The sequence below is a fragment of the Gasterosteus aculeatus genome, chromosome 5, assembly GCF_964276395.1.
Source record: "Gasterosteus aculeatus chromosome 5, fGasAcu3.hap1.1, whole genome shotgun sequence".
NCBI lineage: Eukaryota > Metazoa > Chordata > Actinopteri > Perciformes > Gasterosteidae > Gasterosteus > Gasterosteus aculeatus.
In genome coordinates, this window is record NC_135692.1 from 8,272,099 (window position 1) to 8,299,154 (window position 27,056).

The window sequence follows — 27,056 nt, forward strand, 5'->3', positions numbered from 1 at the left end:
AGTTCAGTCATACAGATATATACATTGTATAATAAATAATATTTATAAAAACAACATTTACGATTATAAAATAAAAAGGGAATTATTCACTTTAAAACATTTGTACAAAACTTTGGATATAGCGGGAGAAGTGTGGAAGGCGACGACACCAATGCTAAGCTAAGCTAACAGAGAGAGACCGGCTTCCGAGGAAGCGGGTGGGGAGTGTGGAAACCTCGCACAGTTTCTTCCACCACAGTGAACAGTCCGGTCCCGTTTCCATTCACTTGTGTTTGTCACTGGCAGCCGACACACACACACACACACACACACACACACACACACACACACATAAGTTCTCTGGCTCCTGATAAAGTTTCCCATGTTTCTTCTGCTTAATGTTCTCAGAATCTTCATGAACTGGAAGTCTTTTAAAACGAATCACATCTATTTACCTCGGGTTACGGTGGGAATTAAATTACACAATTGTCCTTTAAATATCTAAAAAAGAAAACCAGGAGCTTGCTCGGGTGGTTTTGTGGGTGTACGCGGGCGTACTGACAACAAGAGTTCAAGATTATAAATCAGACTTCCCTAAAGCTTCAATTGTCCAACCAAGAGAAATTGCAGAGGGAAGGAAGACAGGGATGAGGGAAGGAAGGGAGGAAAGGATAAAGGAAGGGTGTGAAAGCCAATCAGAAGCTACTCGGCTCCACATGTCTTCACACGTCCCCCTTATTTTTTTACAAGGATGAAAGATTTTCCTCCTAACAAAATCCTCTCCAATGAACCCGATGATTGTTAAATGAAAAACAATAGATCTCCCTAGAATCACTTTTCCTCTTGAAACCAGAATTAAAGTGGATGCTGAAGCTTGATGCATAAAAACAGCCTTGATTTTTAATGCAGGAGCGCGTTGCATTATGAGGGGTCATGAGCGAAGAACAGGAACAAAGTCGTCCTTCATGAGACGAGTTTGACCGCATCAACAACGCTTCAGATGTTAAGCCTCTAGGAAGTGGCTGCACAGAGACACTCGCACACACAAACAAACACACACATGCACACACTCGCACACGCACGTGTATGGCTGTTGGTGGAATGAGCATGCTTGTTCACACACATGCCGCATACCTCCAGCCCAATGGTGATATTTCAGAAATGCAGGACTATAAAAATCAAGAGTGTAGCATATATATCTTCTCCGGGTTGACTAGGGCGGTCGAGTCAGCCTGTGTGTGTGTGTGTGTGTGTGGGGGAGGTGGGGGGTTCACCAGCTCAGTAGTTTACATAGGAACGGGTCCTTTCGGTTCAGTAGTTACAAAGTCATGGTCTCCGGCCAGTTGGAGCTCGGCTTAGTTCCAGAACCCCCCCCCCCCTCAAAAAAAGACAGCCGAGACGTGCCGGAGAGGTGAGGTGTTAGTCAGAAGATGTTTTTTTTTTTTTCAAAAGCAAATAAAGTCTGATAACTTATTTTTCTTTTCTTTTTCTTTTTTTGCTGCATCAACAGGTATAAAAGTGTTACTGTACGTGCAACACAGATTGTTGTGCTGGCATGAAGGGGGGAAATAAATAAAGACAATGGGGAGGGTTCCAATGCTGGAAGAATGGGGGGGCGGATTCTGGGACAGGGTTTTTCAAAATAAAACAAGTTGTCCTTTGCTGGCGTGCCATCAGGGCCTCAGTGAGTGAATGGATGAAGGAGTCAGTGAGTGTGAGTATGTTAAGCGTTTGGAAACATGGGAAGTCGTGCAGGAGGGCGGAGCGTGGGGGCAGCACTTGTAGTCCAGCAATCAGCTTTGTCCCTCCCTCACTTGCACGTGTGCACGTCGTAGACGCGCACGCACTCCTGGCAGCTGACGTAGCAGCACCAGTGGAAGATGCAGTGGCACTTCTCCTTGCGTTTCTCAGTCCGGGTGTTGTGGCCGCGGCCGCAGCACAGCAGGTCGCAGCCCTCGATGCCGTGCGACGACACGTTGCAGGCCCGGTCGCGCGTCCCGAAGGAGCCGGTCTCCGGGTTGGGCTCGCAGAAGTTGGGCGAGCCCTCGTAGTAGACCAGGTCGCGCTCGGTGGGGTGCTTGAAGAAGTTGTACTTGACGCGCAGGGTCTCCACCCAACCGCGGGACTCGCGGTGCTTCTCCACCACCATCTCCGAGGCGCTGTCGTACTTGTCCTTCAGGTAGTCGCCCAGCATGCGGAAGTCGGGCTGCGCCCACCAGCACGTCTTCACCTCGCAGCTGCCCGACAGGCCGTGGCATTTGCAGCGCAGGTGCATGTGGTCGAGGATGGTCTGAGAAAACACAGGAGACACTTTTAATACTTTCTTTTAAGCAAATTGACCCTTTGCACAGCTGGTGTGTGAGGCCATTAACCACAAGGGATTCAAGGTGATGATGCAACAGAATCGATCGGTTTGCTGCGTCTCTGAATTGCCACTTGCTAGGCTGTGAACTGGAGCCGACTACACCTGCCCGATGAAAAGCTCCTCAGAGCCTCCGTCGTGGGCTACAGGCGGTGGGTGGTGGTGGTGGTTGGGGGGGGTTCAAAAAGGTGGAGCCACCTCCAACGTGCCGGTCTCAATCTGACAGCTGACTCGGTGCTCGTGGGACTGCGAAGTCGGTCACTGCCGAACACAATCTGTCGGAAATTCTTACGGCGAGAAATTGTGTAATGCAGACTGAACCAAACCGCTGAAGACTCGCGGAGGGGGCCAAGAAAAACAACGCGCCACCGTTTGCAATTTCTTTTAAGTGTCATGCAGCTGTGAACTTCAGAGGCTGCGTGCCGCTGACTCCCTCTGAAGTCCTGACCTCGCACCGCCGCCGGGCTTATTGCACCTTCTCTCGCGTTTTGATTTTTGTTGCGCTTTTAATTCGCCGGCTATATTTAGCTGCAGAATTCCCCCAGCCGGGGCGAAAACGCAGTTGGCAGCGGCACCTTTGGCTGAGGAAGGGAGATAGTGAGAGGGGGGTCTATGACATCACTTTGTGAGCTTGTCGTGCCGACAATAAGACCCAGAGGGCCCTTAGGGGACGGGGGCGGGCGGGGGGGGGGCCATACGGCGGAGCGTGAGATGGCCAGGTGGAGAGGAGGCTCCTGACTCCCGCCGTTTCCCCGGCTGCTCCTGTGCGCTCACATCAAAGGTCTGGCTCGCTGCCGTGTGGTCCCTCCGTTTGCCCCTCGGCGAGCTGCCACGGAGCCCATTTCTTATCCGAGCGGTGACAGCAGCCAGTGATGTTTTAAGTCCCCACCCCACCCCCCCACCCCTCCTCCTCATCCCCCTTCTGTAACTCACTCAGGTTGTTTGACTGTCAGGGTTGTTTTTTTTTCTCATTGTGATGCAAAAGGCATGAAAGGAGAGGTGTGGAGCTCAGGTGAGTAATTAACCAGTCAGTCAAAGTCAAGTGCTCACTCTTCAGGGGGAAGTCAGAAATACGCAGACAGGTTCAAATGCCGAATCCAACCCACCCTCACGTGAATACAGTCTAGTGTGTGTACCAACTCAGGTCGTTATCACAGAAGAGCGGCGCCACCATTCCATGTGCACTCGCGTGGCGGCCATGTTGAGAGCCAAGTGGAGGCAATCGGAATTTTAAATTTAGCACGATTCTTTTCTGTGAACCGATGTCGATTTAGATTACTTGTGATTACAATCTGTGCGGCGGTACTTTTTGTGTCATCGGCAAACCAAAAAGGACATCGACCGTGTTTACCGAGCGGCCCGCCTCGTTGTTGTGTCGGTTCATCGCCGAGCGGGCGTCCGGGCGGTTCTCCCTGGCGTCGGCGAACTCCCTGGACACCAGCACGCCAAACTCCGCGTCCTCGCTGCAGCCGCCCCACTTCCAGCCCTCGCCGGGGGGGCCCTTGTGGTGCGAGTCGCAGCCGCACATGGTGGACGTGCCCTCGGCGCAGGAGCGCGTCACAGCGAATGCCACGCCCGCCGAAGCTATGGCGTGGACGAACGCCGACTCTCTGGTGGCTGAGGGGGAGGGAAAGCGAGAGAGAGAGAGAATGTCAATCAGATAGTTTCTGCTGCCAACATCCAGACTTTTCAACACAACATTTCATAGTAAATAATAATAAAATAAACTTTGCCGCCCTCTATTATTTTACAATATGCAAGCATGACGCTTCGAGGAAGCGCGCACTACGCCAAGGAGCCTCAAAGCAGAGTCCCCGACATCACACCCATTGTGGTCGTTGTCAGGACGGCCTAACGCTCAGTGGGATCTCGGTGACCTCTTGTCATCCCTGAGGTGTGCTGCTTTGCATCTGGATAGTGTTTCAGGAATGTTGTTAACCCCTCCCCCCTCCCACCGACCCCCCCCCCTGCTCATGGCCCAGGGCCTTCTGGTGAAACCTAGCGGTGTGTCGGCCCGTTTTTTTTTTTTTTTTTTCCTGATGGAGTTACGCCTTCTTTTGAAGGCGACAGCTTATTATGTAACCAGACACCCATTGTTTCACAATCACTGCACACTTAACAAGCTCACCCATTACGCTGGCTGTGTAACAGACACGCAGCACAGACACGCACAGACGGCCAGCAGTAGGCCGGGCGTCTGAGATACAGAACTCTTGAGTTTTTAAATTTATACAAACACGACCAGAGAATTGAAGTCATATTTGTGAGACCACAGTGGCAGCTAAAGCCAAAAATTCCACGAGGTTTTCCGCTGCCAATAAGGCTTTCGAGACCCGATCCGGATCGAGTTCACCAAGCCACAAAGTAAACCGATGTTTGGCTGAAGGCTGGTCATATTTTCCCACCCCGACAGTGTCTGCAAGCAAAGTTACAAAACTGTATTCCGTTTAACATTTGAGAATAAATTACTTTCTGAACCCATGTATCACACTATGCTATTCAATCTAAAAACGTATTTTACTGTTCGCTACCAGTAAAAGGACACAGTTTTACTCTAAATCCCCAGTGCACGATTGGACGACACTCCCTCCTCAGGTCGGGCATCCCCGCTCACCCCGGCCGGCCTAGCCGGGCCCTCCACAACGGGGGCCTGTGAGCTCTTGTCCCCTGGAGCTCTGGCCGGTAGCCATGGCTAGCGCTGCTCCTGCTACCTGCTGGGCCCATCAATCCGCCTTTGTTTCCCTTGTGTCACACTGTATTATCCTCACAAAGGGCCCGGCGACTCGCGCCCCCACAGCCCCGCTCTGCCCGGAGCTGGCATTCCCTAAACTCCCCGCCACCCCCCCCCAATAGCTCTCTCCAGCCACCCCTCCGCCAACACCGTGAGCTGAAATCCCCACACGCCACCACGCCACCTCAAACCCCCACTTCCTCCCGGCATCCACCAACCGCCCCGCCAACGCGGTGGCTCGGGCGGGTGTTCAGGGTTAGCTCCCGCCTCCCTAACTCCAAATTTTTTAAATTCACCAAAGTGAGACTCGTCCGTCCGTCCGTCCTTCCTTCCTTCCTTCCTCCCTCGGCCTCCCCATCCCAAAGCGCACACAGCCGGGCTTCGGCTTGGGAGAGATCCCCTTTCAGCCCGTTTTCATGACAGAGTCAAAAGGGCGTGTGAATGGGGCGTCCGTGGGAGCCGGACTGTGTGAGGCGCGCACTGGTCTTCATGCACAGTAGGGGTTGAGCGGAGCCCCCCGGCCCTTTTCTATTGCCTGTAATCTCATTTGGCCTCCCCTCTCCCTTTTATTTGACTGAGGAGCTTGGACTGCTCACACTGCCCAGTTGTGTCCGGATCCCTTCCCCTCTGACTGGCGGGGTGATTCATTTCCAATCAGCGGCCTCGCTCATCACACATACACGTCTAACTTTTTGTAATTAGGGGCCTTGAGGCCTTAAGCGGGACACCTGCGCATATTATTTTGTGGGATTCTCTAAATTGAGGATATCATACAATTAGTATTCTGCTCACAAAGCGCCTGATGGATGTCTCCAGTATATCAGCTGCGCTTGTCAGGCCCCGTTGACAGATGTTCACCGCGTTGACCCTCTTTCATGTACGACAGTGTAAACACGGTCGGGGGGAAAAAACTCTGAAGACAAATGCTACAATGGAGGCAAAGATGGGATGGAAGTCAAATAATGTGTCGGAGCTTGTACCTGCGCCCATTTCTCACTGCAGAGCGAGAAAGGTGTATATTTCTGTAATTGCCTCGGTTAGGCCCAGAGAACAGTGCTGAGCCTGAGGGTGTTCGTTTTGTAGCAGCTTGCAGTAGCTTCAGCCACAGTTTTTATACTGTAGTGGTTTGGCACGGACGGTTTTGAATCATCATTCATTTCCAACTCCGAGCCTTGGATACATGTGTACATCGTCGTTCAATGTACCGAGCAGAGCGTCGTTTACCTTTATCCAGCACGGGGCCGAAGATGGCCAAGTTGTCCTTGATAGTGGTGCAGTTCCACCGTCGGCCCCTGAACTGGTGTTGGCACTCCTGGATCCCCAGCTTGACCCCCTCCGCCACGCTGGGCATGATCTCGATGTAGTTTCGACAGAAGCGCAGCTGCTTGGGCACCAGGCCGGGGATGGAGCCGCAGAGGATGGGTTGGGAGCCCAGAGACGAGTACTGCTGCCCGAGAGCCAGCGACCTGTGACACGGGGGAGAGCGAGAGTGTTGTGAGGAGGGGTTCCTCGCCACGACCAAACCCTCGCAAGGGTCACCAGCTAAAAGTAGCAGCAAAAAATGGCGAGAGAATGGAGAGATTAGTGTTCATGGCATAAGGTAGGATAATATTTATTTATATTCCGGTTCTTGATTTATAACATTTATACATTCTTAATTTAGCTGGTCACAGACGTAATGCCGTAAACAAATGGTGTAACGTTGGGAATTCAAACAAAGACTGTTTTTTAGGTTTAGGCATCGCAGGCGCTTAATTAAAAGAAGCGTCATGGTTGAGTTAAAAATGTGTATGTTTACTATGCAACCAAAGTAGGGAGAGTACGTAACTGGGCTGTTAGTTTAGAGAGACGTTTCCTACTTCCCCTTGTGTTCAACAAGGAGCAGTATATTTTGCGCAGATATCCTGAGAAAATAGTTTTTGCAGAGAAACAAGTATAATATATATATATAGATATAAATCTATATATACACGCTCATAGTAAGGTGTAAAGCCCTGTTGCTGTTGTAACGTATGTCATACGATGTGGGATTGGGGATGGGATTGTTTGTTTGGGAGGCGGAGCTAATTAACAGCGATAAATACTGTTGGTTTTTTTGTTGCCATTTCTCCCCCCCCCCCCCCATCAGATGAAGGGTTTACAGGCACACTTCAGGGCAGGGATACAAGCTATTAGTTCGTACTCTTTAAGTGTTTCCACTTGTTAGTATACACAGATCTGCTGATCCCACAGATAACACACGAGAACCTTTCTGCTTGGGAAAAGGCCCTCACTCTCTCTTGAACAATAAAACACCTGCGTCTGCAGTTCCATCCCCGATCTGCGGTTTCCCCTCTGTGGCTGATTGAGACAAGAACGACGAAGCTTAAAGTCGGACGGCATACCTGAAGATACGTGCCTCACCGGGAGGCTGCGAGTGATTAATCACCCCGCCGAGACAGCCCCAGATCGGCGCGCGATGCCAGAAATCATTATGGTCTCATTTAGGTAATTCATTTTAATTGCTTTATATTTCTCTTTAAATAAAAGTGCAAACGAGGGAGAAAACCGGCTGGCCGTGCCCGTGTTTTGACAAGCTTTTTGAGATAACAAGCTCAAACAGAGCTGTGAGGGTATCTCCCACAAGGCCGCGCGTTTACCGACTCAGGTTTCTTGTTTATTTATCTGACGCGTTTCTGAGCGGGGGCCGCCGCGTTCTCGCCTCACAATGGGATGTGTCGGTGGACATCGCGGCGCTGGAGGCCGCAATGGGATCACATGGGGAACAATTGACGCCAATCAGATCAGAGCGCTGCTCTGGGATAAGCTCAAGACGACCCCCCAACCCCCTGCAGGGCGCAACCCAACCGTGGCAGCCGCTGACTGATGAGTGCAGCGCCGTGCCCCACCCCAACACAACAGAGTCAAGCCATTGAAGTCACAGAAGGGGAACCCCCCTTCTGCCCCTTTGATAGGTTCTCAACTTATGAGCGCTGTTGCTCTTTACATAATGCTACAACTCAAAAAAGAACCCCCCCCCCCCCCCCCGCCTCCGCCTCCCGGCTCAAATATGTTGTTGATCTCAGGTGGGAATTGCTCTCGGGTTTCACGGCCTACACACGGCATAAACATGTAACTGCGTTGTTTTGGTTTCATAGCTGGTGTAATGGAATATGTGATGATTCCATCATCAACCCGAAAGACGCTTGCGTTGTTGGCTTCCCGACGCACGACAAACAGTTCTAATGTTTCAGCACGAAACGCCGCTCGTTAGGAGCCGCACGGTTAAATAAGCTGTTGAAAACTCAAACACCGCCTGACACGCGTGACTCAGGAAGAACGAGTCTCTTCACATTCAACTCAATAATTCAAACTACAAAAAGAAATTGCCAATTTGATGATCCCATGCAGTAATGTGATCAGCGGTCATCAGTTGCATCCGTGTGTCTTGTCTCAAGTTTACCTGAGCGAGGGCAGCCACATTAGCTCATGCGCCGAGTCCCAACCCCGCTGACAAAAACTGAGTGCAAGTGTTGCTGACTTCACTCCGTCTGGTGACTGAGTGACTAAGGGCCCTTAATTACACTGTCTGCTAGCGTGGTTTCTGCCCATCAATCTCTCAGGCAGCCGCGGGACAGACCGGAGTGGGCGATGCCCCTGCACACAGGGCTTGAATTTGAACCTCCTGACGTACCGTGCTCTGCAGCAACATCCGGCGGTTGGCTCACAAAGAAAATCTCTCCTGTCCAAGTGAGACATCGCTACGTCTCGGGCTCTATTCAGGACGGCTAAACCGCTTACCCACCACTGTATACACTAGATATTCTCGCTTTGCCAGTGAATTTTGGAATTTTTGATGGCATCAACTAGCTAACCGCATGGGACTTTGTGGTGGACATTGCATGTTTAGACTACCGGCCGTGGATCTGCCAGCCTATTTGTCTTGGTTTGCAAAGGATGTGCCTCACTTGATCCATATGGACAGATGAAAGGGGATATATTTTTGGCTAGGTGATAATGAGAGTCTTAACCCCGAGGGGTGATGAGGCGTATCGTGCTAACAGACCCACCCACCCACACACACGCATGCAAGCGCGCCACATGTGAGCCATGCTGATCCTGCCTGCTTTGCCTGACTTCTGGGAAGCCACAAGCAACGTGTCTCAACCGAGCGAGGGAGCTGCAGACGCGGAGACCTCCGGAGAGGCAGAATGCCGGGGGAATCCGCTGCGGGGGACGAGACGAGCAGCAGAGAAGCTGCAAGCGGCAGCGCTTAGCAGGTGCATGCCTGGGCAGGTCCATACGGGGCCTCTACTGGCCTAAGGTGGGGAGGGAGGGAGGGTGGTTACGGCTCGGTTGGGGGGGTTTCTCCGTTTTTCTAAAGTGGTCTGATGTGAGAGTATGACGGGCCGCTGGAAACCACAGAAACTCAGCAGAAGAAACAAAGGGATTCCACCACACACCTCGCAGAAGAGTGGAAATTCACACAATCAAGACCGTAACGGTGTCAACAAAAGACCCAGTGCCACAATCTGGAACGGAGCTGGAAACAGCTTCCTGCATTTTCAAATGTTGTCTATGAGCGTGGAAATTTTACAGTTGCAGCTGTTATTGTGGGAGGTCTTCATTACAGGGGTCAGTGCATCACAAATATCTGTGTCTGCTTTTTTTTGTGAGAGTCTCCTATGTCCAGAGGCAAAGAAAGTACCAGGTGACCCTCTGAAACCTGTTGAGCAGAACATGACACTTGACCTCGCCGGCTTTGACCTCATGGCCCGCAGAAACAGTTTGAAGTTCATGACCGGGGCTCCCATACACAAACATCTGAGAGGATGCTGGGTGCTGGTCCCCGGCTTGTTCATCAAACCCACTTCGATCCGGTGCTCAGATTCTACTGTTATGTAATCTTCAATATATTTTGTCAGAGATGCTGCTCATCTATTAGAAAAGTGAATAAAGTAAGTTAAATTTATTTGGGGAAACCCAACATAAGCCCAGTGTTTTGGTCCTGGTCCTAACAACGGTGTAGTACATTGACAAGATTTGTCCTCACGCTCTTCAATTGTTATTACTTTGTGGAACGCATGTTATTGTCATAAAAGTTTAGAAGTTGTTCAGAGTGCAAATATATTTAAGTCACTCTGCTGAGCTTTTACAATCCTCCAAACTTTTAATAATTACCATCATGTACAATTATTTCCTTTGATTTGATACCTTTTCATGTTACAATAGATATTTTCTTCAGTTGGACCAAAACAGTCGGTCATGTGTCACTTCCGGCTGCCATCTTTCGCCATCATAGCTTCTCTCATTAGTGTCTCATGCAGCCGCTGATTGAGATATTGTTTTAATTGGGTAACGTCCTTGAGGAATTCAATCTTCACGTCATCAAATCAGCGGTAAGTGTAAGTGTGTAAGTGTAAGCGGTAACCTGCTGACGCTTTTTAATCAATACAAGACTTGAACGTTTGGTATTTAGCCTCAAAACAGAAGAAGAGCTAGCGTTAGCTAACGTTAGCATTAAACGTTAGCATGGCGTACTCCAGTATCACGTTTTATATTTAAAAGATGATTTATGCAACACAACAGCTGAGTAGCCTAAATAATGTCTCACTTAGATTGAATCACCCGTCACTGTTTGTGTTGAAGTACTTTCATCGCAAGTTTAAATCGGTTTTTAAAACGTTGTCCTGCGCTCCCACAGACCGGCTCTCTGACGTGACGTCAGAGGTAACTCAAGTTATGTTAAATACATTGTTTTGTTTCTGAGTCTCGGCACCTTTGCTTAAGTTCAAGCATGTTAACTAAAAGCTAAAATATTCTATTACCAGCCTTGCATTAACAATTTTATTGAAGTAAAAGTAGTTATTCCCCTAATTTATGTACTTATACTTCCTAAATGCTCCTGGCCATGTTGTTGGTGGTTTTTACTAATAGTTGATGAATACATATGCAGCATTTTAATGTTGAAGCTGGTAATGGATGAATTTATTTAAATTGCACATTTGATATGCTTCATGTGCTTGCTGTGTTAAATTGAAGTAAATATAATTATAATTATATTAATAAATGCAGTGGAATACAATAAATTGGAGTAAAAGTCTAGAATACCCCATAAAATGGAAAAACTAAAATATAAATATCTCCAAGTGTTTTGCCACCGCTGGTTTCTGCTGGAATCATTGGCTGTGAGCACCGGTCACAGGGGCGCAACATTTAAAACACATTTAGGTTCTGGTTGTTTTGACTGAAGTTTTTAGTGGCTTATAGTTCAGAACAAATTGCAGCGTTGAAGTGGTATGAGGAAGAGCGAGGGATTAGAGCGCCTGTCACAATCCATCCCTCCAAGCATTATTCTTCAGGCGCTGTTCAGAGGCTCATGGAAACCTGCATGTGTGTACAAAGGCGGAGAGGACTGCGTGGTTGTGTTGCTGCTTGTGCGTTCCCTCTTCCAACAAGGTCATCACGTAGACAGATGAAGGCGAGATGTGGAATGCCGTGTTTGTGTTGCTCATTCTGGGCAAACATTGTTAAAATGGGCTAATTGCCCGCCCGGATTGGCACCCTTGTTGCAGGACATGCAGGAAACCGTTGAAACATAATGATATAATTAAACGTTGGAACACTCTCCAGGCTGCTGCTTTCAGGTCAAGAGGAGACGTGGATCTAATGATGTATAAGAGAATTGCGTGTGTGCAGATTTAAGTTTTATATGAATGTAGAATTCCCCAGATTTGTTTTAACTGTGACGCTGTAATGAATCAAGCCCCTATAGTTGTATCTTGCTTTTATACGAAACGTTGAGCTGATATAATTAATATTGATGACTACATAGAATCTAAGGAATGTAGTGCTATGTTGTAGAAAGTCGTAATTCTTCTTGGGTGATATTATAATGCAGTAAAGGACTTGCTCTTTCCAGCTCAAATACAAAAACTATTGTTGTGCCCCGGCTGCTGTTGTGTAAAAGTCAAAGACGCGGGCCAATAACAGCAGACGGGGGTTAAAGTGCCTTGAGTGCCGCGAGTTTGAATACAGGAATATTCTGCAAAACGGAATGCAAAGTGTTTTCTCACATTAAATTGTGTAAACTTGTCCTCAAAGAAACCACACGCCTCCTTTTTAAGTAACAAATCTGATTGTGGTTTCAGATTTGATGCGACGCCATCGCATTCCGGTTTACTCCTGCCACTGTCGACGATGTGTGCCAGTCGTTCTCAGCCCTGTCTGAGCAAGTTAACTTATTTCATTAAAGAGAAAATTAATAAAGTTTCCTTATGCCGTGTTTGCGCCCGAAGCGCTGAGTCCTAAGTGCATTCTGTCACCTCGTCAGTGAGAGCCGGGCTCCTGGAAATACAAAAGAAAAAGCCCTCTGCTGTGACAGACTGCGGGAGTACTGTTTGCATTAAACTCCAGTCTACCTCTAGTTTACCTCTATATGTTGACGCCACAGCTCAACTTGTCAGATTCGCCCCGAGGATACCGATGTGTTGCTAAATGAGGCCCCGGCGGAGCAGTTGAGAACATTGCCATCAGAACTTCACATGTAGATCCCACTGCAGCGTCCGGGGAGAGACACATTCGAAAAAGAGAGTAAGTGGGCCAAGGAAAGTTGCCGGCTTCGCCCCGAGGATGGGGACTTTTCCTGGTGGAGGCTGGAATGCAAAAAAAAAAAAAAAAAACTGTCTGTGTTTTGTTGTCTTCCCTTTTGCTTTGGCACACTTTTGATTTGTAGTCCAACAGCTCCCGGCTGATCAGATAAAAAATGACAGGACCCCTTGAAAAAAAATGTTCCAACCTGTTCTCCCCCCCCCTTCTCTCTCTCTCTCTCTCTCTCTCTCTCTCCCGCTCTATGAGGGGAGTCGGGACAAGGAGCCCCTGCAGTCAGAAGTATGCAGACGTGAAGACGGGCAAACTTAAAAAGAGACGCTGAGGAACGCTCAACGTCCCAGTGCGGTGCGTCCGCAGGTGGACACAACAGAGCCTGATCCGTTTGTCTTGACGGGACATAGGCTGTTTGAATGGGAGTCTTTGGGGTGGGGTGGAAGGGGGGGGGCTGGCTGGCTGGCTGGCTGTGTGAATGAACCGCAATTCAAACAGTGCATTGTTCCCTGCCACCGCTCATCAGGGGCAGCTTGTTGGCACTGCTGCTTGAATTGTCAGCAGCAATGCATCCCATGCAAATCATAACTTGCAGCGGGATCCTCTGGAATCTTCCGGTGTGTGCGTCTGGAATCTGTGCGTGGCCATTCCCCACCGCAGCGTTGTGTTCTTAAAAGCAGCAGGAAACACATGAAATGCTCATGATTTCAGCATGCTGTGGTGATTCAGAGACTGGGAATATTTGCAGTGCGATATTTGGTGTTGAACTCTGTGATCGGAGCTCTGCAGAGATTTTACTCGGCGTCTGTCAAATCTTATAGAAACCAACTGCCAACCAAGTTGTCGCTTCTCCCTTTTTGCCCTTCGCGCCCCTCAGTAGGTCCGGGAGTCGCACATCGAAACGTAGGTGCGTGCTGAAATGTATCAAACTTTAAACACCTGGGCAGATTTGCAGATCTTGTTGACATATTCTTTGACTTTATTATTTATTATGAACTAATTTACTCTGGACTTTCTTGTATGGCCGCTGTTTATGTTTAGAAAATAGTTATTGTCAGATTTTTTTCCATGTGTAAACTGATTGCAGAGAAACCAAACGGCCGTCCTCTCTCCCTTTCCCTCCCCTCACTGCGCCCTGATTGGTGGGCTTGGTTGACCCGGTCACTGACCTGAGGGCTCCGGCTGAACGTAGGCTGTGCAGGTGCGAGCAACGCGTCTCTGCCGCTGACCCCTGCGTGTCAGAGAAAATGCTTTCTGCTAATAATGAACCTCTGTAAAAGGCTGCAAAGGTGAGATCCAACCAGGTAATGAAGACTTTAAGAACCGTGTGTGTGTGTGTGTGTGTGTGTCTGTGTGCGCACACGCCTCCCCCCATCTCCCCAGGCGATATCTCTGCCTCTGGCCGTTGGCGTTTTCCCTTTGAGGAGCTGCCCCGGCCGGTGTTTTACTGCGAGCTAATGGCCGTACACCAGGAGGACTTTGTCATTTCCTCCCGGAGCTCCGCTGTCCCTTTGATAGTGTTTGAAGATTAGAAACTCGTCCTTCGCCTCTGTTGAAATTCCACCCTCCTTTGAACCTCTGAGCGGACGGCGTCGCCCCGCATGCCTGTTGGGTGACGGCGGTCCAGTAAGGCGAGTTGGGCACGTGAGTTGTTGCATTGTGATGGGTAACGCTCTTTTATGATCAGCGTATTAAGGAGGGTTTGTGAAAAAGGGTTACGTGATCATACGTGTTTCGGAGCAATTCTCTTCCTCCATATTTCCTCGTGGATGTCACTTTCTGTTTTTTGTCTTTGTCTCCTTAAATTTGCCCATTTGGGCATTCGCAATCAATGGAACCCTAAAGTTTCATTATAAATTACATTCTTCTGGACTCTCCTGCTCTTTTCTCTACCTTAAGAATAAAAGCCCAACATCCTTGATCTTTTCACACGAGGCGGCGCAGTGAAAATCATTTAAGTGATCCCCTTTGCCAACGGTCGGGGTTGAAGATTGGATTGAAGATTGGAGGGAGGGGGGTGGTGGGGGTCACAGTCAGATAATGACATTCCTGAGACCCGGAGATGGACTCCAGAGCCCCATTTAAGCCGCTCAGGTTGATGTGGGACAAGGTCTGTGTGTGGACCGGGCCGTTTGATAAAAATCGAGGCTTTACGCGAGCTCTCGAACACAGCAAACACAAGTCAGGAAGCTGTATTTAGGGATTGTGCATGCTCCACATTTTAATTAAAGAACGTTGAAATTGAATAACTTTTTTGAAGCTAGATATTAGATTATGTGTAATACCTACACAATTGTTGCCCTGCACTGTTTAAGTTATAGGCTATTTGCTTTTGTTTAACTTGCGCAAACTAAATCAACAGACGATAATTTCCTCATTAACGCTGACTGAGCCTCATTTCTTTATTAATTTCCTCGCCTTTTTGATTTCATAAATACAACAATTTAGAGTAATCCTAAGCATTGAAAAATCTTTGGAAGATCGAAGTAAGAATCTCCCTACTTAAGATTTCAAAATAAATAGTTATCCAGTGTTCAAAGTCTGAAGATGTGTGACTGCAATTAAAAAGTGGGTATGACAGCTTCAAAACGATCGATGCTGATGCTCGTGTCGGAGTAAAATCCGCCAAACTAATTCCTTGCTGAAAATGGCTGTCATCACTCGCTGTTTCTTCAAGGAACGCGAACAACGCCGTCGGCTCAAGCTGATCTGAGAGCAGCTGGAGAGCTGAGGCACAATGCCACAACCTTTATGATGAGAACGGTTTATCACCTATTGTAGTCCACGATGTTGTTTGGTTCACAAACGTACGTTCAATGGTGAGACCGAAACACAGCAATAAGTCCAGAGGACAGATCTTTATTTTCCTTGTTAGATAATCAGAGTCTTAGGCTGCCCCGGATTCTTTGAAACCTTAGTTTCCCCCCCCGTGTTGTGTAAAACTGCTGTCTCACCACGAACATTCTTGCATGCAAAAAAATCCTTGCAATGATCCACTCCGTCTCACCTCCTTTCAAACCCACCTCATTACTTTGCCGGGTGTCTCTGCTGCACCTCAGTTCCCTCCGCACATGTGTGCATATCGGCCTGAGTTATGTCTGCTCCGTTCTGTTTTCAACACCCCCGTCTAAAAAAAAAAAAAGGCAGGGCGGCCGGGCATAAAGCAGTCAAAAGCCGCTCTCCCTCGCAACAACCCGCTGATTTACGGCCAAGCGGTCGCCCGAGAGACCGGGAGGCGAGAGGAGCCGATCGGAGGGGCCCTCGCCGAGACTCGCCACCCTGCTGGTTTTTGCGATGTCACCGTTGCCGCTGTGTGACACCTATTCCTCAGCACCCACCTGCCGCCCCCCCCCGTCCCCACTGCCTGTCCATGTCACCCCCTGGCCCCGCACTTCAAAAATCAGTTCCCCAAATCAAAGGTAGCTGCCCATTGTTGAGGTTTTCGAACATTACACCGGTGTCATGTAAGCTCCTTGAACAGAACAGCTGCGGGTAATTCACACACGCAGAGAGAGAATCCCGGGCTCTTTTGTCGCTGCTGTTTGACAGCTCCTGCTGAAGCCGGGAGCGGGTGTAAAGTCCTCGCTGCCATTAACACTTCAGCCCTGTGGCCTGTGTGCTTGGCAGCTGCCTGCTCTGTAAGTGAAACCAGAAGATGCTGGCGGTTTGGACAGCGCAGAACCCGGGACCACAAGCCAGCCGGGTCCCGCTAAAAGTGCAGTAGCGCTGACAAGTATTGTGTCGCGAGCCAAAAGAGCTTTGTCATACGCCCACGTGAGAAATATCTCCAAAATAGAAGCTTTATGTTACAAAAGGAGACCAGGAGGTCAGCTGCATGTGGCTGAATCTTTAATGAGATAAAAAAAAAAACTCTTCATTTCAGTTACTGGTGCCAAAAGCAATCTGGGATCATTTGAGAAAGAATAAAAAACCCTGCGGCACCTTAACGTATTGTCTCCTAACAAATCCGTAACGGAGGAGGTGGGAGGGGAGAGGGGGGGGGTTTGAAAAGCAAGTATGGTAGCAGCATGGTATGCTTAAAAAAAAAGCTGATTAATTTAATTGCAGCTGATTGGCCGTGGCATGCCTAGCATTTGTTATATTTCCCTCCCAAAAAATACTATACAAGTTCATCTGAGATAGATTTTGTGTTCAATGCATGTCATACATCACCCCCCACCCCCTACACACACACACACACACACACACGCACACACACACACTCCAAAAAAAGAAACAAGACAAAAAACGACAATTTCAATTCCAAACGGATTGTGGGCCGGCGTCCCGAATGCAGAGCGCTGACGCACAATAGCAAAACAAGTCGTGATTGTTAAAATGATATGGTGGTAAGTAAGAAACTGATTGTGGTGTAGAAACGGGACCGTCTTTGGAAGCTTTGTTGGGTTTTGCTGAGCGACGTGAGCACTGTCATCGTCCTGAAGCGCTATCCACGATTTACGTAATGAACTCAGATCTTGCTGACTTACACTGTCGTGGGGAACTGACCCCTCACAGGCTGTTCGACATCATCATGGCAAACATTTATTCTAATTTTTAAATAAGAATACAATTTTGAATCATTCAGCGGCTCCCAAATAATAAAACAAATAGCCTCCTTCTTTGCATCACAAAACACGCGATGTGATAAATGGACCTGAGTGTGGAACGGGGAAAGAACGGCGAGCCTTTTCCGTTACACTGGTATTTGAGGTTAAGATTCTTTGGCCTGGGCCGGAGAACATTTTTCCACGCAGTCAACTGAAAGTGCACATTGTGCCCTCTCAAAAATGATCATTTGACCAAAAAAAAAACAACCTCTCCCTGTACAGGCCCTGATGCTGAAACTGTGGATTTGTACTCACCACCAGATGGGATAGCCTCCAAGCACCCGCGAGCTGGACAGCCACACACACATAAAATATCCAATCTGATACAAATCCATGAGGTAAGCCTGGCGGTGTCGGTGTGTGTGTGCGTGTGTGTGTGAGAGGGTTAAAAAAAACAACCCAAAAACGGATCAATAAATAGAAGTTCCAGCAGGCAGCGGAGAAGAGTTTTCCAGGAAAGGAGGCGCTTTAGGGCAGCTTGATTGTTGAATGGGGGGGAGATTTAAAATGATATTGGGACAAAAAATAAAGAAAGGATCTTCCTCCAGTTTTCCCCCCTTTCTTTGAGTCGGGCCAGGAAAGTGCGTCTGTCTCCTAGTAGTCAAGAGAGTGTCTCTCACACACATGCACACACGCTCCTACTAGTCCTCTCCTTCCCTCCCTCTCTCTGAGCTTCTTCCCTAAGGTAGATGTCTTTTTCTCTCTCTCTCTCTCCCTCTGGATGCCTCATCCACAGGCCCAATATTAAATGGGAGGGGGGGGGGTTTGGAGATGTCAGCTGGCAAGCCAATCACAGAAGATGGCCTTAGGTTACGAAAAAAAAAAATTATTATTCGTTCCCATCTGTCAATCACACGCCACCCCCTGGTAATGTGGAAAAGAAAGGAAAGAGTGAAAAGAGGGGAGGCAGGGAAATGAGAGAGAGGGAGGGAGGGAGGGAGGGACGCGCCAAGAAAAGGTAGAGTAGAGGTGTTACTCAACTTGCTTCATGTGATCATTGAAGGGGAAAAGTCCCTCTGTTTGGGTAGGTGAAGGGATGAAAGCCAGAGGGGGGGGGGGCGCCGTGCCGTACATGTTGACACATTGATTTTTTTTTTTTAAGGGGTTGTGCCCTGACTAATTGATCCGGATATACATAAATACTGCGCACACACGCACAACCTACGGCCCTGCTCGCGGAGGACGTACATTAGGTGAATTTTCTGAATTCTTGTCCGCCCGGGGGGGGCGCATATAAAGGGACACAATAAAGCCATAAACCGCGGCAGGGCCAGGCATGCAGGGCCTGTGTGCTCTCCGGCGGCCCAAAGGCGACACATTTTTTACATCGGCACTATTGTCATTGTGATGGTGTGGGGCTGTGGGGCGAGGGACGGCGGGGTGGGAGGGGGGCCGGAGAGGCTTTGACCGAGGAGGGCGTGACACTCGCGATGGACTTAGCTTGGAGTTTACCGGCACCTTGGATTCTCTCACACAAGGAAGGTGATGCGAAGGGGAGAGAGAGGAGACTCGCTGGTGGTCGATGGCCATCTAGTGAGGGGGTGTCAGTCAGGGGAGGGGGCACCAGAGACCCCTTCATCGCTGTATAAAGTTCACACTTCACTCAGCATGCGGTTTGAGAACAGGGAGAAGTGTTGTGAGTGTCCTCAGGTCGTCGTTCCTGAGGTTGTGACGCGAGTTTGAGCACAGAGGTAGTTTTTAATTTTCTTCTTGTGGTTACGACGCTTGAAGGGCTTTTTGAAAACATTGTTTTTAAAGGTTTGACTCATCACTGAACGCATTGGAAGCGTGTTTAGAAGTAACTGCAGCGGATGGATTACCGGATGCACCTCACGTCATGTCGAGGGCCTTTAGTGCTCATCGTACATCTTTATTGGTTTCCTTCTGAGTCAAGGCAATTTGAATACCACATTTTCGATGCTGTTGTTAAATATAAAACTTGTAAACTAATTTACATATTTTTCGTTTTCTAGTTTTAAAGGCTGCATAACATTGACGTGATGTAATATGCAGAATTGTATTATTTTTCTTTACCCACGTAGTCATTACAGCCGCATTACTTAACAAAATTTGAATGAATATTTAGTTAAAGGTCATTGAGATATTTGTTCCAAAATGTAATTTTTTGTCCCTTTTTTTTAATTGATTTTAAAGCTTCTGCTTCATTGAGACTTACTGCTGTTATTTGTTAAATAAAGACGGATTTGGCTTAAGATCCAATTTCCACACTGACAGACCTACAACTGCAATCTCCTCCAGAATTTTAATATTGTAATGGTAAAACATCTCTGTTGGCTGTTTGTTTTAGGGCGGGGGGGGGGGGTTGGAATAGAAGGACTGAGGGGGCTGGAAGGTCGCTCCGCAGGGGCCGGGAGGCTCCAGTGGCCGCCGCAGGGAGAGAGCGCACTGGCCGCAGTCTGTGGGTCAGTAGGTCCTTCACCCGCCCCTTCTGTGTTTTATTCCTCCGTGACAAAGAAGATCGGGAAACAGGCTGTGACCGAGCGGCACTCGACCTCCCCTCCCCGTATGAGAGGAAGGTGTGTGTGGAGGGGGGGGGTCCGCCGAGCCTCTAAGTGTGACAATACTTGATAGATGTCGACACTCGATGTCTACCAACGAGTGTCGTCGTCTTTGCGATGCCTGGACCCATGCGCGCCGACGCGCCGCATCCCATCACCGACGTTGTCGCGTGTTACGGCATCGCCAGCAATGTGCCGAGCTCAGCGCCGGCTGTAATTCATGAGTGCAGGCGAAAGGAATCCGTCTGCATCTGAACAATGTTGAGAGAGAGAGAAAAGGCGGTTTTAAGGTCAAGAACATTTGGAAGCCGATCCTGAAACAACGACAAAACGTCTGCAGAGAGAAATCTGCGTGTCTGCAGGAGGAGGTTGGGAGGGAGGGGGGGCGTGTGTGTGTGTGTGTGTGTGTGTGTTGAGGGTGAAGGGGGGGGGGCGCACACACACACACAGCAGTCCCCTACCGGGCCGGTTTCTACGGTGACCTGAGAAAGGCCGTAAACAGGTCCGGCTCTTTCTCAGGCCTAATCAGCGTACCGCCACAAAGCAGGACATGTGTTCGCGCCCCCCCACCTCTCAACTCACCCCGCTCAATCCGACTGGCATGGCCGGACACAGTGCAGCCAATAAAACCAGGATTAGGAGGGTATCCGCACACACTGGGGCTGTAGCAAAAAAGTTTCTGAACACGCCCTGCCCCCCCCCCCCCCCCCCTCCCTGCTCTTCTTTTAATCCCTCTCGCTCCTTCATCGTACACTTTATTTCGCCTGCTCCCGTGTTTACATCCCACCCTTCGCCTCCTCCTTTTCAGAACCCTCACTCTGTAAGCTCTTTACACAAAAGAGGGGAGGGGGGGGGTAAAATCCCCAAAATTACTAATTTATCCCGAGCAGCCGCAAATTCACCGGCTATTTATCCATGAATCCATGAATGAATTAATGTCAATTCACGCTCCTCCACTTAAAGTGCAAAAAAATTGGGAAATTTCCCATTCGAGGTTTCACCACCGCTGCTGCCTCCGTCCGAAGTGATGGATTGATGCTCGATAACGCCAATCGTTAAAAATAAAACGGTGCCTGCACAGGAAGCGCGGTGTGTTCACCGCCACCACTTGGCGCGGCGACGCTTTGGAGGTCGCTGGCCCAGAGACCGCCGCCTCACCTCAGAGTCCTCGCTAATGTGTCCTGGAAATGGGAGAGTGTCGGGGATAATATCGACGCCTTTGTCAGGCCTTTTTAAGACTGCGCACAAAGACGACAAGGAGCCCCCCCCCCGCCCCACAATAAACCTTTTTTCATTAGAGCAGCAAACACTTCATCCATCGGCTGTGTGACGGGAAGCTCTGTGAGCCGCTCAGCGAGGTCCCACAGGGGGAAAGAGCCTAAAACCCCTCAGCGGCCTTCAGCCGGACACCGAGGCGGCCTAATTAAAGGGCACTTAAGCCCCACAATGTGCGGCGGCGCAGGTTGGAGCCGGTGGGGGTCCACCGCCCGAGAGGGACAGAATTCATGGCACTCGTAAACAAGGGGAGTCCGGGACAGGGGGACAGAGGAGGACTATGTGCCTGAGACTTTGTTCACACAAGATGAAGAGTCAACAGCCTCCCCGTTCCTCACCCCTCCTGGGCCATCCCCCCTAATAAGCACCTTCTTCAGAGGAGCTGCAAACACAATGCCGTCCCACTCCCCTCCTCTCGCTCTCAATCACTGTTGGGACAATGAGCGGGTCGGGGGGGGACACCACCACCGCCACCACCTCCATCCTTCTGCCCCTCCCTACCCCCAAACAGACACTTCTTTTATTGAAATTCTTTGGTCTTCTAATCCTCCGCTTCCTCCGGGGGCAATAATGGACTCCCTGCGTCAGCCTTTTCCAGCGGGGCTATCATCCAAGCCTGCCTGGGTCACAAGTCCACCTCTCCAGCTCATGCGCTCCTCCGCGGGCCAACGCCAGCCCCCGCCAGCCCCCGCGCCACCGGCCGCCTATTTTGTATAATCAAGTGTTATTCTCGAGAGCGGTGTTTCCCAACATTATCTCCATAAAACCATCAAACCGTGTGAATTCACGTTCTTTGCTGGCATTTGCTCATCCTCTTATGTTATGCCGACTAGATAAACACGACATCTTGAAGAGATAAATGTGGCCGGTGCTCCGTAACACCAGGAAACTGGGAGAAAGCCAAGAAAGATTATCGTATATCTTACCCTTGTTAGATTTACAGATCAAGGTGGGATATTTTTTTTTCAGAAATATTTATGAGCTTTGTTGAATTAAATAAATAATCTTTCTTAGCTTCACTGCATGTTAATTCATCTCTTCGCCTCTCATGGGGTTTACCAAGATTACAGATATCTGTGGGAAGTGCTGGAATTTATTATAAATTACAAGTAAACAGCAGCTAATACGAGTGAAAGATGCACAATAAATGCTCCATATGATACGGTATATTTAGACAGTCTTATTAACCTACATGATAGTAGAACTACTCACCCTGCATTACTCCACCACAAACCACAGTTCAACCAAAATATGTTTTCAGTATCAATTATTATAAGCAAAGGCACACCGTCACATCACCAACATTGAATCCTCACTACACAGCGATGTAGATACTTTGTTTGCACTTAAACGTTTGTAGACGGTGACACCTGCTGGTCAAACCCCATCAGGGTGTCCGCTCTTCTTGCGCTTTCCGTCTAAAAAGAACTTCATCGGAGAATAGGTGACTCCGGGTTGATTGATCTCTTCTCTCAGCATCAAGATTGAGCGCTGGTTATCCTGCAAGTTGCTTCATAAATACATCAACCAGAAAAGGCCAGAAAATCTTTGTTTCCCATAGCTTGTATGGTTCTATAACATCTATTTTCTATACATTTGTAAGTTACTACATGAGTACCATTACGTTATTAAGAATAAATCCAGGTGTAGGGTTTCTGACGGACAATTTCTTATTGCTGAAATGTAAACAATGTACTGGTGTTGTTGGTTCTATCAAGGATATAGGTATCGTCTGAAAGGTTTATCCAAAGTGTACAGAAATGAAGTCTATGTACCTGAACATTTATTGTGTGGGAAACAGACAGCAATATTCATATTTTATTTTACTACTGGAAACCAAAGGTTCCTTGTAGATCGGGTTCTCGGGTCTCGTTTTACCTGCTTATGCATTCAGTGTGTAAAACCTACTTGTAAAAAATATCCAGATGACAACCTGTCAATGTGACATGTGGATGCGTCACCTTCCCGCACTCCCTTCCCACCCACCTTCTGCGGTATTTTTCAACGTTGTGTATTTGGCCATTGTTCTGGTGCCAGCGATGATCTCACAGCTCTGTCGTGCACAGTTCACATATGAACAGAGCTCTTGGTTTACAAAGCTAACACGGCTGAAGTACCCGAGGCCACAAGTGCTCTGTCGGGCCACCGAACCAGTCTCATGCCACTCATTGCAGGGATGCCCTTAGAAACAGTGGGTGTCATGTGACATTGCAAACCAGTAGAACACAGCTGACCCCTTTGGGCCTTCGGGCTGCTATGGGCCTAAATTAGTGTCTAGGGAGGGGAGAACATGACACTGTTGATCTTTTGAGTTTAGGGCCAGGCTATTGGCCTCAGCTATGTCTCCTTTCTACCTGGATCCATTGGTATTTGCTTTGTACTTTGAACCAGAGAGACAGCAGAGCCATTGGCTGTTTTAATTCAACATAAATGGCATCTGAAGAACCGTGATCCACACATTGGTGTCACGGTGTGGTTTCACTTCCTGTTGTATTTTGTAGTTTTCTGCCACTCGTGTCCCCGGGTAACTTCACTTCCTGCCTTGTCCCGTCATCCCCTGTGATCGTCTAATAGTTTCCACCTGTGTCCAATCACCTGCACCTCCCTTGTGTATTTAAGCCATGTGTCTCTTGTGTCACTTGTCGCGTCATTGTCTTTAGCCACGCATGTCCTGTCTTTGTCTTGGATGCCCATAGTTTCATGCCTGAGTGTTTTTGCCCCTTGGATTTTGGACCATTGACTATTAAAGTCCTCTGTGTTCCTGTTGAACTCTGCGTCTGAGTCCTGCCTCCCACCCGCAACCTTGACAGAATGACGCGACCAAGAAAGGACTCAGCAGAGTTTTTTCCCTTGGACGAGTTCAGGGGAACCCGTCTGGCAATGGGCGGTCCACGGAGTCTCCAGCGGGCTGCCCGTAGTGGGGGAACGGTCCTCCCGGGGGTTCCAGCTGGGTACTTGTACTACTCCGTCTCCCCATCTGGAGCCCTCAGTAGGCATCTGGGTCACCATCCGCCGCCCACCACATGGTCCCCAGAGGAGGCGGCCATTTCGTGGTCGTCTGGCGGCGATTCGCACTGATAGCGGGTAATGGACCTTGCGGTCCGACTACAGGCCACCTATGCTCCCCACGCTCGGCCGCAGCGCACAATGTCCAGCGCTGGGCCGCAGCGACTTCCCGACCCCGCTCGGTCGCAGCGCACAATGTCCAGCGCTGGGCCGCAGCGACGTTCCGACCCCGCTCGGTCGCAGCGCAAGATGTCCCGCGCTGGGCCGCAGCAGATTCCCGTCCCGGCCTCCCGACCCAAGCCCATGACCCCCGAGCCAGTGCCACGATCCATGCCCCCGACCCCCGAGCCAGTGCCACGATCCATGCCCCCGACCCCCGAGCCAGTGCCACGATCCATGCCCCCGACCCCCGAGCCAGTGCCACGATTCATGCCCCCGACCCCCGAGCCAGCGCCACGATCCATGCCCCCGGTACCAGCACCACGTTCCATGCCCCCGACCCGACCAGTTCCGGCGCCACGTTCCATGCCCCCGACCCGACCAGTTCCGGCGCCACGTTCCATGCCCCCGACCCGACCAGTTCCGGCGCCACGTTCCATGCCCCCGACCCGACCAGTACCGGCCCCACGTTCCATGCCCCCGACTCGGCCAGTCCCCGCTCCGAGACTCTCAGCCATGACCCCGACGCCCCCAGTCCCCGCTCCGAGACTCATGGCCCCGACGCCCCCAGTCCCCGCTCCGAGACTCATGGCCCCGACGCCCCCAGTCCCCGCTCCGAGACTCATGGCCCCGACGCCCCCAGTCCCCGCTCCGAGACTCATGGCCCCGACGCCCCCAGTCCCCGCTCCGAGACTCATGGCCCCGACGCCCCCAGTCCCCGCTCCGAGACTCATGGCCCCGACGCCCCCAGTCCCCGCTCCGAGACTCATGGCCCCGACGCCCCCAGTCCCCGCTCCGAGACTCATGGCCCCGACGCCCCCAGTCCCCGCTCCGAGACTCATGGCCCCGACGCCCCCAGTCCCCGCTCCGAGACTCATGGCCCCGACGCCCCCAGTCCCCGCTCAGAGACTCATGACCCCGACGCCCCCAGTCCCCGCTCCGAGACTCAGGCTCCCTCCCTCCCATCCCATGGTCCTCTCCCACCCTCCCGTTGGTGATTTGAGGGCCGTCTGGGATCCGGCCCTTGAGGGGGGGGCTATGGGGTGGGTTATGGGGGGGGCTGAGCCGCCGCCGACTGCGGAGGTGTTCCGTGTCCCCGAGCTGGAGCCGACTACGGAGGTGTTCCGTGTCCCCGAGCTGGAGCCGACTACGGAGGTGTTCCGTGTCCCCGAGCTGGAGCCGACTACGGAGGTGTTCCGTGTCCCCGAGCTGGAGCCGACTACGGAGGTGTTCCGTGTCCCCGAGCTGGAGCCGACTACGGAGGTGTTCCGTGTCCCCGAGCTGGAGCCGACTACGGAGGTGTTCCGTGTCCCCGAGCTGGAGCCGACTACGGAGGTGTTCCGTGTCCTGGAGCCGACTACAACCGCGGAGGTGTTCCGTGTCCCAGAGCCGACGGCGACAACCGCGGAGGTGTTCCGTGTCCCCGAGCCAACGGCGACAACCGCGGAGGTGTTCCGTGTCCCCGAGCTGCCGCCGCCGACCCCTGAGGTTTCCCGTGTCCCCGAGCCTGCCATTCTAGAGACGTTCCATGCCCTGCAGTCGCCGCTCCGGAGCCGGCTTGACCGCCCGCCGGGCCGACCCCCAGAGGCCCCCCGCTCGTCTGGCCACCCGCCGGGCCGCCCGCCAGAGTTTCCCGGGTGGTCCGACCAACGTCTCTGGTTTCCCTGCCCCCCCACCCCTTGTTTTGCTCTAGTGTGAGCCGCCTGGAAGTCGGTCCTTGAGGGGGGGGTACTGTCACGGTGTGGTTTCACTTCCTGTTGTATTTTGTAGTTTTCTGCCACTCGTGTCCCCGGGTAACTTCACTTCCTGCCTTGTCCCGTCATCCCCTGTGATCGTCTAATAGTTTCCACCTGTGTCCAATCACCTGCACCTCCCTTGTGTATTTAAGCCATGTGTCTCCTGTGTCACTTGTCGCGTCATTGTCTTTAGCCACGCATGTCCTGTCTTTGTCTTGGATGCCCATAGTTTCATGCCTGAGTGTTTTTGCCCCTTGGATTTTGGACCATTGACTATTAAAGTCCTCTGTGTTCCTGTTGAACTCTGCGTCTGAGTCCTGCCTCCCACCCGCAACCTTGACACATTGGCATGACGGTGGGTCGGCTGAAACAATTGCCCAGACACTAATATATCAGATGTATTGCTATCAAATTGTCATAAACATGTGGGTTTCCTCTAAGGAAGGAAGCCCACATACTTTGATGATTGTCTGACCTAATCTTTAAGGGCACCATGACGTTGACATATGTTTGCAGAGACATGTCCACAATTGAAGGATCTCCTAAGAGATTGCTGTACTTAATCAAGTATCATCAATGTGTTTGCAATGTATTATATTGTATGTGTATCAGTGCGGTAAAAACTCCTAAACATAGGACTTTATTTTTTTAAATATATTTATATATGTAGTTTTTATATCTAGCTTCAAAAGTCAATCAAAAACATTTTTCAAATTTTTAATTTATATTACGTAGTTATCATTTCCATGTATATACATTTCTCGGTGTTTATTTATTAGCATTTTAGAAAAACTGTATATGCATACGTGTGTGTGTGTGTGTGTGTGTGTGTGTGTGTGTGTGTGTGTGTGTATATATATATATCCATCCATCCATTGTCAAACCGCTTATCCTGCACACAGGGTCGCGGGGGGTCTGGAGTCCATCCCAGCCAACTTCGGGCGATATATATATAAATTACTCCCGCCTCCGCTATGACGTTGAATTGGGGGCGGAGCGGGATCGACTGTCTGTAAAAAATGCGTTAGACGCCAATAGGCCAGCCTTGCCCACGTGACACGCAGCAGCCAATAAGACCAGGAAGAGAAGCGCAGCCTC

The 27,056-nt window shown here is 50.1% G+C and overlaps 1 protein-coding gene across 2 annotated transcripts; it reads right to left on the reverse strand.

Moving 5' to 3' along the window:
• Positions 1–1,452: 1,452 nt before the first annotated feature.
• On the reverse strand, positions 1,453–17,982 carry wnt3 (wingless-type MMTV integration site family, member 3). Of its 2 annotated transcripts, none has more exons than XM_040176716.2 (4): positions 17,519–17,982; positions 6,297–6,538; positions 3,693–3,958; positions 1,453–2,269 (listed from the first exon to the last, which is right to left on the reverse strand). In XM_040176716.2, the coding sequence occupies exons 1-4, from the start codon at positions 17,596–17,598 to the stop codon at positions 1,790–1,792; spliced, it is 1,068 nt and encodes a 355-aa protein (XP_040032650.2). In that variant the 5' UTR covers positions 17,599–17,982; the 3' UTR covers positions 1,453–1,789. The 2 variants fall into 2 exon arrangements, with proteins under 2 accessions (XP_040032650.2, XP_077959213.1); XM_078103087.1 differs by lacking the exon at positions 17,519–17,982 and adding an exon at positions 12,484–13,046.
• Between the last annotated feature and the right edge of the window lie 9,074 nt (positions 17,983–27,056).

Excerpts from the sequence above, each read along its gene's own strand:
- wnt3 (XM_040176716.2), bottom strand. The coding sequence starts at position 17,598 with ATGGATTTGTATCAGATTGGATATTTTATGTGTGTGTGGCTGTCCAGC. Across the intron at positions 3,959-6,296 it reads CGGCCCCGTGCTGGATAAAG|CCACCAGAGAGTCGGCGTTC; the intron begins GTAAACGACGCT and ends CCTCCCCCTCAG. Across the intron at positions 2,270-3,692 it reads ACAACGAGGCGGGCCGCTCG|ACCATCCTCGACCACATGCA; the intron begins GTAAACACGGTC and ends GTGTTTTCTCAG.